At 36.2% G+C, this 17,661-nt stretch overlaps 1 protein-coding gene across 1 annotated transcript; it reads left to right on the top strand.

The window, feature by feature from the left end:
* The first annotated feature begins 10,142 nt into the window (after positions 1-10,142).
* On the top strand, positions 10,143-14,930 carry LOC108679102 (U-scoloptoxin(01)-Cw1a-like). The gene is made up of 3 exons (XM_018167631.2): positions 10,143-10,158; positions 10,688-10,916; positions 14,547-14,930. Exons 2-3 carry the CDS (start codon positions 10,740-10,742, stop codon positions 14,751-14,753), a joined length of 384 nt encoding a protein of 127 aa, XP_018023120.1. The 5' UTR covers positions 10,143-10,158; positions 10,688-10,739; the 3' UTR covers positions 14,754-14,930.
* The last annotated feature ends 2,731 nt before the right edge of the window (positions 14,931-17,661 follow it).

Genomic DNA, 17,661 nt, shown 5'->3' with positions numbered 1-17,661 from the left:
TCTGAAAAAAAATCACCGGCATAACTTGTATGCATGATTAGGATTTGACTTTTTTTAACTTAATTAATTTTAAATAATAAATTATTGTTTAGAGCTCGTTGTTACAAGCTCAAAAGTTGCTCCCAGCAATGGTTACGAATATTTAAGTTATCAGGGAGTGCAACTTTTTTTCAGATGATGGAGATAAGAAGGCTAGTTTCAGGAGGTAGTTTTTCTTTATTAACGACGTTTCGAATGCAACAAACATTCATTTTCAAATTAGAAGAAGCATGTAAACAAGTAAATCATGCCATCTAATAATAATAGAAACTTTAAGTTTAAACCTCGACCTCGACGTCTGAATTCGCGGCCTTGGAGCAGACTTAACTTTGGGCACTCGTGAGTGTTTAGCTGTGGGCACTCAATTGGGTGCTTAGCTGTGGGCACTCATGAGTACTTAGCAGTGGGCACTCAATTGGGTGCTTAGCTGTGGGCACTCATGGGTGCTTAGCTGTGGGCACTCGTGGATGCTTAGCTGCAGGCACTCATGGGTGCTTAGCTGTGGGCACTCAATTGGGTGCTTAGCTGTGGGCACTCAATTGGGTGCTTAGCTGTGGGCACTCATGAGTGCTTAGCTGTGGGCACTCGTGGGGGCTTAGCTTCGGGAACTTAAATCAAGCAAAATTCAGGCTAATGAATGACTAAAACTTGGTTCTCAGAGCTCCACCAACTGGATTCTGGATTCGAATTCATCCGCTTGCACTTAAAACGCCATTATACACATATAAATTTTTTTTGTGCATTGATGGAAAAATGGAAAAAAAAATCCGGTTTCGAAGCATCCATGGATAACTCGTTTCACTTTTTTATACACAGAGGATAAAGTGTCTAGACTAGACGCTAATAAGAAGTCGACCTCTAAAAGGCTGTAAGTTCTTGACCTTTTCTGTAATCTTTCAGCCAGTGACCTTCTAAAACCTCCATCATAAATCCTCAAAAGATCCGGAAAATCCGGTATTTACACACAGTCAGAAAATGAAAATCCGGGTCGAACAGACAACAGAATCCTTGCTCGATTTTTAATCTAATTTTACAAATCTGGATTCGTTCGATTTAAATCCTCTTCGTCCTATAAAATTTGCGGTTAAATATGTAGTAAATACTGCCTGCATTTGTCGGTCGAGTCCAACAATCGATTGAGAGAATAACATACAATTATACCGGGAAATAGTGAATTTGCCAAATTAATTTAATCTATTTGTATATTATGGTTTAATGGCTTTAAACCACTTGGAAGACTTCATGTGAAGACAATGCATTCAATTTCGCTCTGTAAATTGCCAATTGTAATCTGCCATCCACTGGCAATTGTAATCTGTCATCCACTGTCAACTGTAAGCTGCCATCCACTGGCAATTGTAATCTGCCATCCACTGTCAACTGTAAGCTGCCATCCACTGGCAATTGTAATCTGCCATCCAATGTCAACTGTAAGCTGCCATCCACTGGCAATTGTAATCTGCCATCCACTGGCAATTGTAAGTCATCCTCCACTATCAATTATCAGTTGTCATCTATGACCAATTGTTAGCATTAATATACTGGCTCGAAATTTTGCATCTACTGACAGTTTTAAGTTGCAATCCGCTGACTATTGTAAGCTTTCATCTATTATAATGATATTGTATGCTATCATTCACTGTCAGTTATCACTTGTTATCCACGGCTAATTATATTCAGCCACGAAGCTGGTGGTCTGGAGAGAGAAAGGATTATGGCAGCAGGGCATCCTGCATGGCTGCAAAGGACAATTAGGAATCCCGTGCCGTGAGTCCTAAACAATTATCAACGTTCGTCACGGGTCATTTATTACAAGGATATTTATTTATTGACTTAACTTGTTATAATTTATATATGTTTTGTTCGTAGGTCACACACATGAAGATGGATTAACAAGTGGCTAGCATAAATGTAATAATTTTGGTTGTTGAATTTTTTTTAAAGGAATTACTTTAGAGTAAATCTGGAAAATAAATACCTGCCATTAAGAATGAGAATAATAGCTGATAGTGAAAAGGAAGAAAAACTGCAAAAATGCTATGGAGAAGACGATAGATTATTTTATAGTTCATTAAAGAAAAATATGTGGAAATTATTTAATAGCCACGGTGAACAGACAATCTTCAAGAATTTTGCTTTTTCTTTGAGCAAAGATTTAAATTCGAATGCCAAAAAAAAGGCCTTTTTTTAATTTTTTATCGGAGAACCACAAGTGTACAAAAACTGTCGGTTTGCCACTATACAGAAGCTTCCTCGTGCTCCTCTTTTTTTATTTAATTAAATTAATTAACGTATTTATTAATTACGTGAATTAACAATTTTGCTCTTTTTCTCAAAAATTTACGTTGAGTCAGAACCTGCCTGCTGCTCATTTTTGAAACCCTTACAAACATAAACTAAACAGCAAACATTTTTCAACCTGGTAATAATGATAGAATAACTTATTCTTTACTGATGACAGTGGTGTAAGTAGAATAACTTTACATTATACTAATGAAAATAATGCTGATGCAGCATTATTTTCATATATTTAATAAATAAAAATTATTTATTTTTTTAATGCTGGCTGTATGATTCCGCATTATACGGATGAAAGTAATGCTGGCAGTATCATTCCGCATCGTACAGATGAAAGTAATGCTGGCAGTATGACTCCGCATTGTACGGATGAAAGTAATGCTGGCAGTATCATTCCGCATTGTACGGATGAAAGTAATGCTGGCACATTGACTCTCAGCATATCAACGGGGTCAAAAGGAGTTGGAAGGTAAGCTGTAACTTTCTCTTTTTTTTCTTCATTCATGACACTTGCATGAAAATCTTACATGGGATAATTCAAATGCCTATGGACTGTTTGGGTGAAAAATAATTTAAGCTCTATCCCTATTTTGAACCCACTTAAATTATGAAGCTACACTCGTTTAACACTAAACAGCCTTAATTTGAGTCAAGATTTGCTTCAATAATACGAATAACAGTTTTATCAACAGCATTAAATCATTTTCAACTCGTGCTTTACGAACAAATTGGCAAATTGTTAAACCTTGGGTTGAAGTAGAGTTAAATAGATAGGTGATCATTCGTTGTTTAAGGCTATTCCTGTTCGAGTCTGATATGCGACGCGTAAATGTTATTTCCTGGAGTTACATCATAACAAATATGCGAAAATTGTTAAATTATACCTATTTGATAAACCTATAAATAACTTTAAAACTCTTTGCACTCGTACGTTGTATCGCGATCGCTTCTTTATACTGCTGGTGGAACGTTATCTGTTTTCCAACATTATATTTGATATGCTTCATTACGTAATTTTTCTAGCGTGACCATAACTTACATAATTTCTAAACTTAGCTGAATTAACTTTGAACCTGTTCCCTACTATTGTATTATGATACGCTTCATAACGTAATATTTTTCAGTGTGACTATTTAACTGACTTGAGAATATCGATATTAAATTTTTCTATCTTATAGTATGGCTGCGGAAAATAATCACGAAGTGAAGAGCTTAGAGTGAATAAATGTTCCTGATGTCACCAAATGAAGATGTTAAAATTTTAATTATGTAAATTATTACAAGTGAAAAATTTGAAACGTTATAAGTAGATGGTGTCTTTAGAAGGTCATTTCCTGCATGCATGAAGTCTTTAATTAAAGAGTACACGACTTCTTAAAGAAACGTCATTATATTAAGTCTTTAATTAAAGTGTAGAGGATACGACTTCTTAAAGAAACGTCATTATATTAAGTCTTTAATTAAAGAGTAGAGTACACGACTTCTTAAAGAAACGTCATTATATTAAGTCTTTAATTAAAGAGTACACGGCTTCTTAAAAAAACGTCATTATATTAAGTCTTTAATTAAAGTGTAGAGTACACGACTTCTTAAAGAAATGTCATTATATTAAGTCTTTAATTAAAGAGTAGAGTACACGACTTCTTAAAGAAACGTCATTATAAGGTGCCCTTTAGATTGTATGTAATTTTCAACTCGTGTGATAGTTTCATGCTATTGCGTGACGCGGAATGAGAGAGAAAAATCTTCTAAACAATTAAAGCTTGTAGTTGAATTTAAATTTGGCCACACTCGCACGAAGCATCGATGAATGTTGTATTCGTTGTTTTTAGAGTCAGAATTCATGATGTGAAAAACATTTCGTATATTTCATATGCATTTCCTATATGGTTTCATTATTTAAGTTATTGTTCCAACAAACATTTGTTCATTTGAGTAAATTTTTAATGTGTTATTAGTTTATTCATAAAAAAGCTTTAATTGTATACATAGAACGGGTAAATTATATAGCGCACAGACTTGCAAAAGAAATCAAAAATGGTTGAAATTTCAACGTTATATTAGCCTTATTGTAAGAGTTGGTTTTATTTTAAGGACTGGTTAAAACCTTAATAAGGCTCAGACTTGCATGGTTTCAGTTTCAACCGATCACTCATATTAACACCTGACCTTGGTGCATTTGAACACGATTTCTTGATACAACACTGAAATTACTACCACGAAGGTTAAATTAATAAAAAAATGCATTGATGCAGTTTTTAGTACAGTTATTGAATCATATGACAATAATCAAAGCGGACGCTAAAAGATTAGAAAAAAGTTTAATAATAAATTAAATTCACAGTTTTTCTTGCGATACCTGCAGAGGCGGGCGGTAAAGGTTTAAGTCGTGCCTCTAAGTGACCGGTTTACACTGATGATAAAATCTTTACCTTGGGATTAACGGCTCTGCAACTTGGGATTAACGGGCTTAGGAATCCTAACTGCAGGCCTGCAGGAACAAAGCCTGTCCCTGTGTCTTACATGTCTGTGTCGTTTATGGCTAAATTATGGCCGGCCGAGTTAAGAGCGGCCATGGAATCATATGTTATGACCCGAAATTGGCCACCAATAACACGGCTATCGTACTAATATGCTTTTAATAAGGCATAAAGGTCCAGAAATTGGCCACCTATAACACGGCCATCGTATAAAGATGCTTTTGATAAGGCATAAAGGTCCAGAAATCGGCCACCTATAACACGGCCATCGTATTAGGATGCTTTTGATAAGGCATAAAGGTCCAGAAATCGGCCACCTATAACACGGCCATCGTATTAGGATGCTTCTGATAAGGCATAAAGGTCCAGAAATTGGCCACCTATAACACGGCCATCGTATGAGGATGCTTTTGATAAGGCATAAAGGTACAGATTGGCCACCTATAACACGGCCATAGTTCTAATATGCTTTTAACAAGGCATAAAGATACAGGTCGGCGTTACCAATGGCAATACCCAGTTTTTCCTAAAAGAACTTAAGTCTTTATTTAATCTTTGAAATAAAGCAATGCATAAAAATATATAATTCTATTTCTCTCCAGTATTGTAATTTTTATCCTCGTACTGCTGTGTACTTTTACTTTTCCAGGGGCTGCAAGGACAGCCAGCGCCGTTCTTGTCCTGATGGGCTAAGGATACCTGTTATATGGCAGCTGCGCCGGAGGAAACAGCGAATATTCTCTCGTAAACTCTCCTTATACCTGTTAACCTCCCCTGCCTGTTAGCCCTCTTTACCTGTTGACCCTCTTTACCTGTTAACCTTCCCTACCTGTTAGCCCTCTTTACCTGTTGACCCTTTCTACCTAGTAACCTTCCCTACCTGTTAATCCTCCTTACCCCTTAGCTTACTTTACCTGTTAACCTTCCTTACCCTTCAACGCTCTCTACCAGTTAACCCTCTTTACCTCTTGACCCTTTCTACCTGTTAACCTTATCTACATGTCAACCCTATCTACCTGTTAACTCTCTCTACCTGTTAACCCTCTCTGCCTGTTAATCCTCCTTACCTGTTACCTCACTTTGCATGTTAACCTCCCTTACCTTTCAACGCTCTCTATCAGTTAACCCTCTTTGCCTCTTGACCCTTTCTACCTGTTAACGTTATCTACCTGTTACCCCTCTCTACCTGTTAACCCTCTCTACCTATTAACGCTCCCTACCAGTTACCCCTCTCTACCTGTTAACCCTCTCTACCTATTAACACTCCCTACCAGTTAACCCTCTCTGCCTATCAACGCTCCCTACCAGTTAACCCTCTCTACCAGTTAACCCTCTCTACCTGTTAACCCTCTCTACCTGTTAACCCTCTCTACCTGTTAACCCCCTCTACCTATTAACGCTCCCTACCAGTTAACCCTCTCTACCTGTTAACCCTCTCTACCTATTAACCCTCTCTTCCTGTTAACCCTCTCTACCTATTAACGCTGCCTACCAGTTAACCCTCTCTACCAGTTAACCCTCTCTACCAATTAACGCTCCCTACCAGTTAACCCTCTGCAACGCTCAATTATTGGCTAGATCATCCGTTTCTAACCAAAGAAATTTTCATATAGGTACACACGAATAATAGACTAGTGCCATATTATGCTAATCTCGATGAATAACTGCACAAATTTCAGCTGTGAATTACTCCTTATCAACATGAATATTTTATACAAAGGACATAAGAGTTGTTTTGTGGAACCTTTTAATTAAAATTACATCTTATTTAGACTCGTTACGGAGTCTCTGAAGGGGTTGAGGTCAAGAACAAAGTAATAGGAGAAAAAATCGTGTATGCTCCACGACTCGAGGGTCAGCCGTTAGGACGATTTCTGGGCAGTTGTATTAGGATAGTTCATAGCTACGTTCAAACATCTACTATTTTTCCTCAGTACATATATTAATTATAAAAATTCTAAGTTCATAATTACGTTCAAAGATTTCTTACATTTCATTTTTTTATAAATTACGTTCAAACAGTTTAAATCAAATAAAAAAAAATTACTATTTTCCCTCAGTACATATATTAATTGCAAAAATTCTAAGTTTATAGCTACGTTCTATACTATTTACTATTCTTCCTCAGTACCTACAATAAATACAACAATTCAAAGTTCATAGCTACGTTCTAACATTTACTATTCTTCCTCAGTACATACAATAATTATAAAAATTCTGAGTTTATCGCTATGTTCTAACATTTTCTTTTCTTCTTTTGTACGTATAATAATTACAAAAATTATATGGATCGTTTCAGTATCACAAATACTAAATGATGTGAGCAGGAATAAAAAATATTCATCACACGTTTTATAGTTTCGAATATTCTGGCGCATTCATGGACAATTAACGTACGTTTTCTGATGCATTCTGGAAGTACGAATGTTCTATGGCTCGTTCTAGAATTACAAATATTATTTGTATATTATTATTTTCTAGAATTTGAACAGTCTATGGCAGAGTCTAGAATCATGAAAATTCAACAGCATCTGCTAGAATTAAACCCTTTGCTTTATATTAAATTATGTAAAAGCGTTGGTTATATTTTTTCATTCTCTATATAAAAGATATCAATCCAAAATGCAGGTCTGAAATATCAATAAGAATGAAAAATTTTACAGCCAACTTTTAATTGTAGACCGCTGCCTTCTGTAGTAAGGTTTGTTTGCAAAGTATAGGGAAATTTTTATATGATAAAATGTACTTAATCTGAGAAACATTAAGCAGTGACCGATCTCTGCACCAGATAAACCACATAGTAATTAGAAGATTACATATTAAATTGAATTAGTTCATCCATTATGTTTCTAGACAGCATACATATCCACCGTTTGTTAGCCAAACGTAACTGTCCACTTTTAAGAATTGTAAATAAGCTGCTAGGAAAAACATATAAAACGAACCTTCAAATGAAATTTAAATGAAAAGCAGGATAAATGTATAAGATAATTTAAAATACGCTGATTGTAGGAAACGCGTTAATTCTTTGCTTCATGATAAGTTAATTTTGCTGAGACCGAACTATCACAACTCGGTTAAATGCACGTAGCAGCCTAAATACACGTAGCGTCCTTAGCACACGTAGCGTCCTTAGTACACTTAGCGTCCTTAGTACGCGTAGCGGCCTTACAGTACACGTAGCGGCCTTAGTACACGTAGCGGCCTTAGTACACGTAGCGTCCTTAGTACACGTAGCGTCCTTAGTACGCGTAGCGTCCTTAGCACAAGTAGCGTCCTTAGTACACGTAGCAGCCTAAGTACATGTAGCGGCCTTAGCACACGTAGCGGCCTTAGTACACTTAGCGGCCTTAGTACACGTAGCGTCCTTAGTACACGTAGCGGCCTTAGTACACGTAGCGGCCTTAGTACACGTAGCGGCCTTAGTACACGTAGCGGCCTTAGTACACGTAGCGTCCATACTACACGTAGCAGCCTAAATTCACGTAGCGTCAATAGTACACGTAGCAGCCTTAGTACACGTAGCGTCCTTAGTACACGTAGCGTCCTTAGTACACGTAGCGTCCTTAGTATACGTAGCGTCCTTAGTACACGTAGCGTTCTTAGTGCTCGTATTAGCCAATTTTACATCTCTGATTTGAAATTGTTCAGCATGAAAATAATCGGTGATTGGCTGACATCTTATGAACTCTTGACTAATTTTATAATACTGCCTCGGGTCACTCAGGTCTCGTCAAATAATGTTAACTAAATTCAAATCAAACTCAAGGTCGTGAGAAAATTTCTTTATCCTTAGTCACCTTCCTGGTAGGAATGATTCATCATAATTATGCGATATTTAGCTTTTCTCATACATTAGTCGAATTTTTCAGAAACACACATGATACTTCAACATCAGTTTTGTGATAGCTTAAGAAGTGTTCCCTGAATTTCACAAAAATTTTTAAGAATTAAATTCTGGAAAAAATGTGCAATTATTCAATATCAGAGACTTTTTTATTTGTGAAATCTTGAGTTTTATTGTTTGGTCAATTGACGTGCATCTTTTGTAAATTTAAACACTGAAATTTATAAATTTGATTGAATGAGGTAAAAGGGCTATAAGCTTTAATAAAACTAAATATTCGTTTGATCACGTTAAGGGGACAGTTATACATCGTTATTACAAATAAATGAAACAGGCAAAGTTGATCTAATAAAAAATACTATCAAATATTCTATCTACAGCTGAATTAGCTATAGATTAGATCAGACCTATATTTGTTATATACATAATATAATTTTTAAATTTTATAGTATACATATTATATTTGACATAAAATGATGCATATAAAGATAAAGGAACAGCGTCCTGCCTGGCTTACCCTAGATAACGCTTGTTATTATCTACTAAAAAATGCGCATGAATTCGCCATTAATTTGCATTTGTTTCAGTCGCAAATTCAACTAATTTATATCCTGTTTCGGCTCACGGAAATGCTAACCATATCGTACCCATTCCATGATAATTTTGACCCTTCATGGTAAATATTTTTAATGATAATTAAGATCCTTTACCGCCAGCCTTTTGCTGAGAGACTATTTATATTAGCAATAAATAAGTTAAGAAACTTATAATCATTGAGAAATACTAGGGAAAGACTGGAATTCATCAAATGCTTAAATATTACCTAGAATTTAACTATGTTATATTAGATTCTTAGTACCTAACTATACTGCTCAGTTCAAATTTTTGTAGCAAATCTTCGATCCTGTGCAGAAAGAAAGGAGACCAAAAAATCCTTCTGCGAAATCAGAATTTTCTGTGCTGCATTTTTAGCCCTTAAGAAGCATAACGAGAAACTATAAACAGCCTATTTGTTCTATTGGTAGACCTTTTCAAGTACACTGCCATCAAAATTTTTTATCAGAAACATATTTTCATTGAAAAATATGATTTTTTCACGGTTTAAAAGCCATGATTCTTGCTCATATTCGGAATTTTCCAGCATGAATTTTCCGTATAATTTCATTTACAACGAACATTTTTACCAAGACAGAAAGCGAAAGGCAGTAGGAAATGCAGCCTGTATTGGCATGCAGCAGACATGGAGGTCGTGAGACCTTGTAGCAGTTAGGGATGGTTGGCTTCCCATCTGTGTAATTAGGGATCCTAAAAACGTAATTTGGGACGTAGAATTCTAATAACTTTATCTGTGACCTGTACAATTTCTTCGGGTCTCAGGACAGGTAATGGAACACGCCGCGTCGACCCAGGACAGATGGCCTTGCTATATAAACCCCCGGAGAGCGTGACCAGCGGGTCACTCTCGTGCAAGACGTCGTCGTGTGTGCATCGAAGGTGAGGGCCGCGCATGGCAAGCAAACAACCGGAAGCGCTGTTCTAGAAATTTGCCCTGTAATCAGACAAGCAAATACGATGGATGCTGGATATTTACGGTTGAATGATAAAATAATGATTGGATTTGGCTCATTCTATTATAAGATTTACTATTTTACTCTATATTAGCCTCTACACCTCGATCTTCTATTGAAATTCAGGTATTAACACCCAATTTTCCCTACAACGGCTAGAATTATTGTTTTCATTTGAATTGTGAGCATCTTATATGTCAGTAAAATTGGATTGTATGAATACTCATATTAAATTATTATGCACCTACTAAGAAATTATCATTCGGTTAAAAAATATCCTTGGCTTCTTTTGAGTGGACAGTAGCTTTTTCTAAATTTGTCGGCAGTAGTTTTTCCACTATACAATGAACAAATTTACTGCAGTGAGCATTTCGTAAAAACTTACTCTTAAGACCTAAGATATCGTCTTTTCTATTTCAATAAATCCCGTTTTAATCACACTATTCTCTACGCAGTGTTAAGCTCAAAACATTTTTAACTGAAAATAAAACCTGTCATCAATCAGCCATGATCAGGCTCCTGACTCTAGCCATGCTAGCCATGCTGGCAGCTACAGTGTCAGCACGAATGGCTTACGAACTGTCAGCTGGATACGACACGGTGCTGTCAGCACCACTGCAAACAACCTTCTCGTGTGATGACCTGCCGTATGGATACTATGCTGACACTGATAACAACTGCGAGGTGGGCGAGGCCTTTTTTTAATCTTAATTCATAATAAACCAAAAACATGGTAATATTTTATATTTTATCATAAACATATTAATTTATTCCTATTTTATTTATTTTATTTTAAACATTAAAATTTATGATATTGCTACCATTGTTTAAGAAAACCTGCATGACATTTGGTGAATTTCAAAAACATAAATATTAAAAATAAAGAATCAACAATTATTAGTGCATTGAAAACATTTTTGGATGAGTGTATGTTCTTTAGGGCCACTTAAGTGCCTTGATAATATAATAATAAAATATCATAATTAATGATAAATTCATCATCAAGGACATTATCAAGGAACACATAAGTCATCATCATACAGACACTGTCATCATACAAACACCATCATCAGTTTCAGCCTCCCCTTATCCATCATTCATCCATATTCATCCCGCTATACTCATATCACACAATCACCTTCATCCATGCTCGAGTTCATCCCTGTAGAAGGAGGTAGATTTCCTTTTAATTCACTTTAAGGCTGACGCTTCAAAATAAAACGTAGGAGATAGGGGTAGATTCCCTTTTAATTCACTTTAAGGCTGATTCTTCAAAATAAAACGTAGGAGATAGGGGTAGATTCCCTTTTAATTCACTTTTAGGCTGATTCTTCAAAATAAAACGTAGGAGATAGGGGTAGATTCCCTTTTAATTCTTTTTAAGGCTGATTCTTCAAAATAAAACGTAGGAGATAGGGGTAGATTCTCTTTTAATTCTTTTTAATGCTGATTCTTCAAAATAAAAAATTATCGAGCACAATTTACTGAAGCTCTCCTTAGCTTCCCGCGGTGAAAGGAACGGTCAGCAGATAATTTTTTTTTTGTTGGGGGGGGGGATTTGGGAGGAGGACAATTGAAAAAAAAATACCCCTGAACCTGTCCTGAATGCCATGCCAGGGATTAGACTCAATGACCGGTACTCTGGAATGCAAGTGAGAGCAATGTTTTGATTTAAAATTACAGCGAAAAATTTCGTGAACAGCGGTCGGAGATTTTAATGTGGAATTAATAAAGTTTTGGTATTTTTTTAGTTAAAAGATAAAACAAGTGTTGGGGCCAATCATACCTTTGGGTTAAATTTAATTTATCAGTTAAGAATCTCGATATGACGTCAGTTAAAAATCTAAAGGGAATTAAATAAAAAAACTAAATATGGTTTTAAATTTCTATGAACAACTTTTAATATCTCCTTTACAGTTTTACATGTTATCTTTTCCTATTAAATATTTTTTGGTGGTCTGCATTGAGGAACATGACATTTAAAGATTATTTACATTATTTCCATGCGAAAACTTATTTTTGGCTGTCCTTTACTAGCGATACAAGTGTTTTTATTTATGGTTTAAGTACAAGTGAACCATAGATGGTCTGATTATTGTAAAAAAGTAACGTTTATGGTACAGCTTTTGCGGTACATTGTCCCTCAGCTGGTCGATTGACCTCAGACCATTTGGCATCGGAAATCCGAAGCTCTTAATCCTTTACTTTTTGTCAGGACAACTTTTGCCTCATGTTGTAATGCTAATACTGCCTGCAATACTGTCTATATATGAGTCAGCTGTAGAGGATTGCGAATAAGTATGGTGCTCGGGGTGATGCTAGGCAATCCATGAATGATGAATGCATATTCATTTCCATTAGTGAAAGTGAGCGGCAAGATCGTGGCTATGGAAAAAAACGCGAGTATTTCACATAATGAAAGTTTGGGTCAAGTTTACCGTCACCCTGAAAAAATAGTGCAATAATTACATCCTCCTGGACTCGTATAACCATAGGATGAATAATTTTGGATGTTAAATTGGTTTAGCAAAATTATTTGAACATTAGCTTTGAACATTTCTCACAGTACTGTGGTTTTGAATCCTGGAACGCGAACTTGAAATAGTTTATAGAAATATGTAACAAAAGAATATAACTCAGTACTCACTGCAGTGAGTGACAGAGAGCGCTTTTTCTCGTCCGCTCGTGAAGTCACGGACAGACAGACGGACAGACAGACGGACAGACAGACGGACAGACAGACGGACAGACAGACGGACAGACAGACGGACGGACATGACGAGCACAATAGCGCATTTTTTCCATAAATGAGAAAATTCGCTAAAAAGAATATACCAAATGAAACTGGACTATTCACGTTGAAGTCTGAAGTAAGTACGTTGTAATTAAATAAGATCATGAAGCAATCAAAACGGTGCATAGTTGTTTACCTTTGCTATTTTTTCATCACAATATCCTGTTATGTTCATATAATGTTAAATAAATGTTGTGTATTATCTCATGTTGCTGTAGCATTTCTTAAAATATTGACTAATTTAAAATTAACTCTTTTTGACACCTCAGTACTTGAATTTTACGCCTTCTTGTCAGTAAACATAATTTATTCGCTGCATACTTATGACATCACCTTCTTCTTTGGAGCGCTTCAAATATAAATAAATATATTATATATATATATATATATAATTATATTACAACTAGGGACTGTTCATGAGTGCATGTAACATGCCCTCTTGAGTCATATAGAGAGCATGCAAAATACACTGCGTCAAGGGATTCTTTAATTTAGCTGTTCTGTAAAAGACGCTATTTCATCCATCATCTNCTTATTCTGTGGTTTTCAAACCATGGGTTTGGCTTTAAAACCCCGAAAAACCCTTATTCTGTGGTTTTCAAACCATGGGTTTGGCTTTAAAACCCCGAAAAACCCTTATTCTATGGATTTCAAACCATGGGTTTGGCTTTAAAACCCCGAAAAACCCATATTCTTAGTTTCACTCCAAAAAAACTTCCATTGCTCAGGCTTTTCTTAGAGGAGTCCAGATTAAACAAGTGTGCCTGCCGATTATTTTTAATTGACCTTCAATCAATCAAGTTATGTTAGGATGTGAAAATTTCATCCACCTAAACACGGCTACCATATTTTTGATCTTCTAGAATTGAGAACAAAATATCCTATGTTCACATACCTCCATATCTTTCATCAATTTTATAGAATAGAAGTGTCGGCACTGAAGAAATAGGCCCATGGCCTGTTGCCGATTCTTGAACTTTTCGTGACTTGATTCACAAGGGATCCGGCCTTTGGAACCCGATCTTTCCATAGCTGACGATTGATTGAGATAGCTGCTGGACTTATTGCAAGGCCCGTAAGGTGCTAGGCATTTAAAAAAATGTATCACAAAATTTTTATCACAAAATGTGTCACAAAACAAACCACATAACTACAGTTGAGCACTACTAAAATAATATTAACTCCAGGTAATTGATTTTTTCAATTCATTGATAATTCATTATTAGTCAATAAAATTACTTAAAACAATTTAAAATTCATTGAAAACGGATAAATTAATTAAATTTTTATGTGTCATTTTTAAATGAAAATTTTCAACATTTTCGTTAATTTTCGTATTCAGCTTCAATTTACACCACAATTTCCTCGTTTTCTTGTCCAGGTTTTCCACGTGTGCTTGCCGATCGCAGACGAGATCGGGGCGCTGGTGGAGACCGCGCACTTCAGTTATGTGAATTTTTTTCGTGAATTTTCGTATTCAGCTTCAATTTACACCACAATTTCCTCGTTTTCTTGTCCAGGTTTTCCACGTGTGCTTGCCAATCGCAGACGAGATCGGGGCGCTGGTGGAGACCGCTCACTTCAGTTTCATATGCGGCAACGAGACAGTCTTCAGCCAAGATTCTCTTACCTGCACTTACAGAGACGAAGCATTCCCATGCGATCAGGCCAGAACGCTTTATGATCTCTCCAACGCTGAGTTCGGCCGCATCCCTGAGAAAAAATAAAATTTGGTTAACGACATATGAGCATTGCTAAAACAAAGTTCACTCCAGATAATTGATTTTTTTCAATTCATTGGCAATTCATTATTAGTCAATAAAATTCCCATGCGATCAGGCTAGAACGCTGTATGATCTCTCCAACGCTGAGTTTGGCCGCATCCCCGAGAAAAAAAAATTTGGTAAACGACATTCGAGAATTGCTAAAATAATAATTAATCCGAATGATTGATTTTTTAATTCATTGGTAATTCATTATTAGTTAATAAAATTACTTAAAACAATAGGAAATTCATTGAAAATTGATAAATCGAATTAAAATACGATAAAAATATATTATATTAATTTGAAACAGTTTACATGTATCATCAGAGGTTTAATGTTATAACGTTAGCCTGTTTGTCAACAGGCATTGGAGGTTTAATTGAGCGTCAACTTGTAAAATCAAAGTTTTGTGAATAAGTGTTAAATTGAAATTACCAATTACGATGATGTATTAATTAAATTAATTCGGGATTTAAGCATTAATTTGGTTGTTTGCTATGCTTAGTCCTGCAACCAGTGATCAAAGTTTCAGAAATTGGAAACATAATTGTTGAAAAGTTCACGATCATAATTTCAAAAAACGCAATCAGTGGAACGTTTATAAAATTAAAAAATCGATGACCAATATAATTTTTTATCTGTACTCATAAATTTTACTCATTTAGTTGATGAATATTCCATTATTACATTTTTCCAATATTGTACATATGAAAATTTACCGCAAAGCAAGGTTTTAATTACCGTTAGTAATTTACATCAGTTGCTGAGCGCATTGCTGTCTCCAAGCAATTTGAAGTCCGTCAAAGAGAGATGCAAACTTAATTTGACCTGAAAAATAATAATTTCAACTAAATTTCTTTTTTACATTTCTTTAGAGTGAGAATAGGAAAGAAGAATTTATAAATATTGTCCATTCGATACTATGCATAATTTTATACTTCCATTGGACTTTTAAATTTTTTAGAAAAAATTCATGTTGTTTCAGTACCCTTTACATTAAACGACAGTTATTGGCTACACAATCACTACCGTACAGATTATTTGGTACAGTTACGCTGGTGCAGCTACAAGGAGAGTTACACTCACTATACGCAGGCACACATACAGGGCCAGTTACACAGTTCAGCAGTTACATATACAGTGACATTTACACAGTTACAGGAATTTTTACACAGCTCTGAGGGTACAGCTACATGGACTGTTGCACAGTTCCGCAGTCACAGCTGCAGGGACTGTTACACAGCTACAGCTAGGGACTGTTACGAAGCTGTAGATGTAGCTGTTACTACAGCTACTACTACAGATGTAGCTGTTACTACAGTTACATCTTCAGAAGCAATTATATTGATATAGAAACACAGGCACTGCAGTACACGTTCAGCAAATGCAGGAGTACTGCTGCAAATATACAGCCCCATACGTAGAGCCATACAAGTACAGCTGCAGTGACAATTACACAGGTACAATCACACAAGTTCAATATCACACAGCCCACACTCGTAAAACACAGGTACAGCAACGCAGTATAGCTCCGCATGCACAGTGCACAGATTTGTTGATACAATCACACAGGTGCAACTCCATACAGGTAGAGCTACACATGTAAAGCTATATTCATACAGCTACGCAGGTACAGCCGCATACATACGCACAGACACACATGTACAAATAAGTTTATAATACAGCGACACATGTACAGCTATATTCATACAGCACCACATGTACAGCTGTATTCATACAGCCACACATGTACAGCTGTATTCATACAGGTACACATGTACAGCTGTACTCATACAGCCACACATGTACAGCTGTATTCATACAGCCACACTGTACAGCTGTATTCATACACCCACACATGTACAGCTGTATTCATACAGGTCCACACATGTACAGCTGTATTCATACAGGTACACATGTACAGCTGTACTCATACAGCCACACATGTACAGCTGTATTCATACAGCCACACTGTACAGCTGTATTCATACACCCACACATGTACAGCTGTATTCATACAGGTACACATGTACAGCTGTACTCATACAGTCACACATGTACAGCTTTATTCATACAGCCACACATGAACAGCTGTATTCATACAGCCACACATGTACAGCTGTATTCATACAGCCACACATGTACAGCTGTATTCATACAGCCACACTGTACAGCTGTATTCATACAGCCACACATGAACAGCCGTATTCATAAAGCCACACATGTACAGCTGCATGCATACAGCCACACAAGTACAGCTGTATTCATACCGCCACACAGGAACAGCTGTATTCATACAGCCACACATGTACAGCTGTATTCATACAGCCACACATGTACAGCTGTATTCATACAGCCACACAGGAACAGCCCCACGAGATCAACCATTCAAGGATCGGTACCTGGAGGCTCGTCGTAGTCTCCAGCGCCTTCAATTATTCAGTCTTAATTAACACTTGTACACTGCTAGCATTTTTTAAACGACTTTCATTTTTAGCACATTTTCTCATTTATGGAAAAAATGCACTCTTTTGCTCGCCATGTCCGTCTTTCTGTCTGTCTGTCTGTCTGTCCGTCCGTCTTTCCGTCCGTGACCTCAAGTTTACGTCAACGAGAAAATGCGCTCTCTGTCACTCACTGCAGTGAGTACTGAGTTATATTTTTTTAATCTGCTAGCATTTTTTGTAAACGACTATCAATTTTTTAAACTGCTAGCTTTTTTAACTGCTAGCTTTTTTTCAACGGCTGGCATTTTTTTAAAACTGCTTGCATTTTTAAACTGCTAGCTTTTTTAAAGTGCTAACAATTTTTTAACTGATATTTTTTTAAACGGCTAGCATTTTTTAAAACGGCTTGCATTTTCTTAAAA

Source organism: Hyalella azteca, unplaced genomic scaffold, assembly GCF_000764305.2.
Source record: "Hyalella azteca isolate HAZT.00-mixed unplaced genomic scaffold, Hazt_2.0.2 contig3659, whole genome shotgun sequence".
Classification (NCBI taxonomy): domain Eukaryota; kingdom Metazoa; phylum Arthropoda; class Malacostraca; order Amphipoda; family Hyalellidae; genus Hyalella; species Hyalella azteca.
Note: the sequence above shows the minus strand (reverse complement) of the source record. Positions and strands in the feature narration are given on the sequence as shown.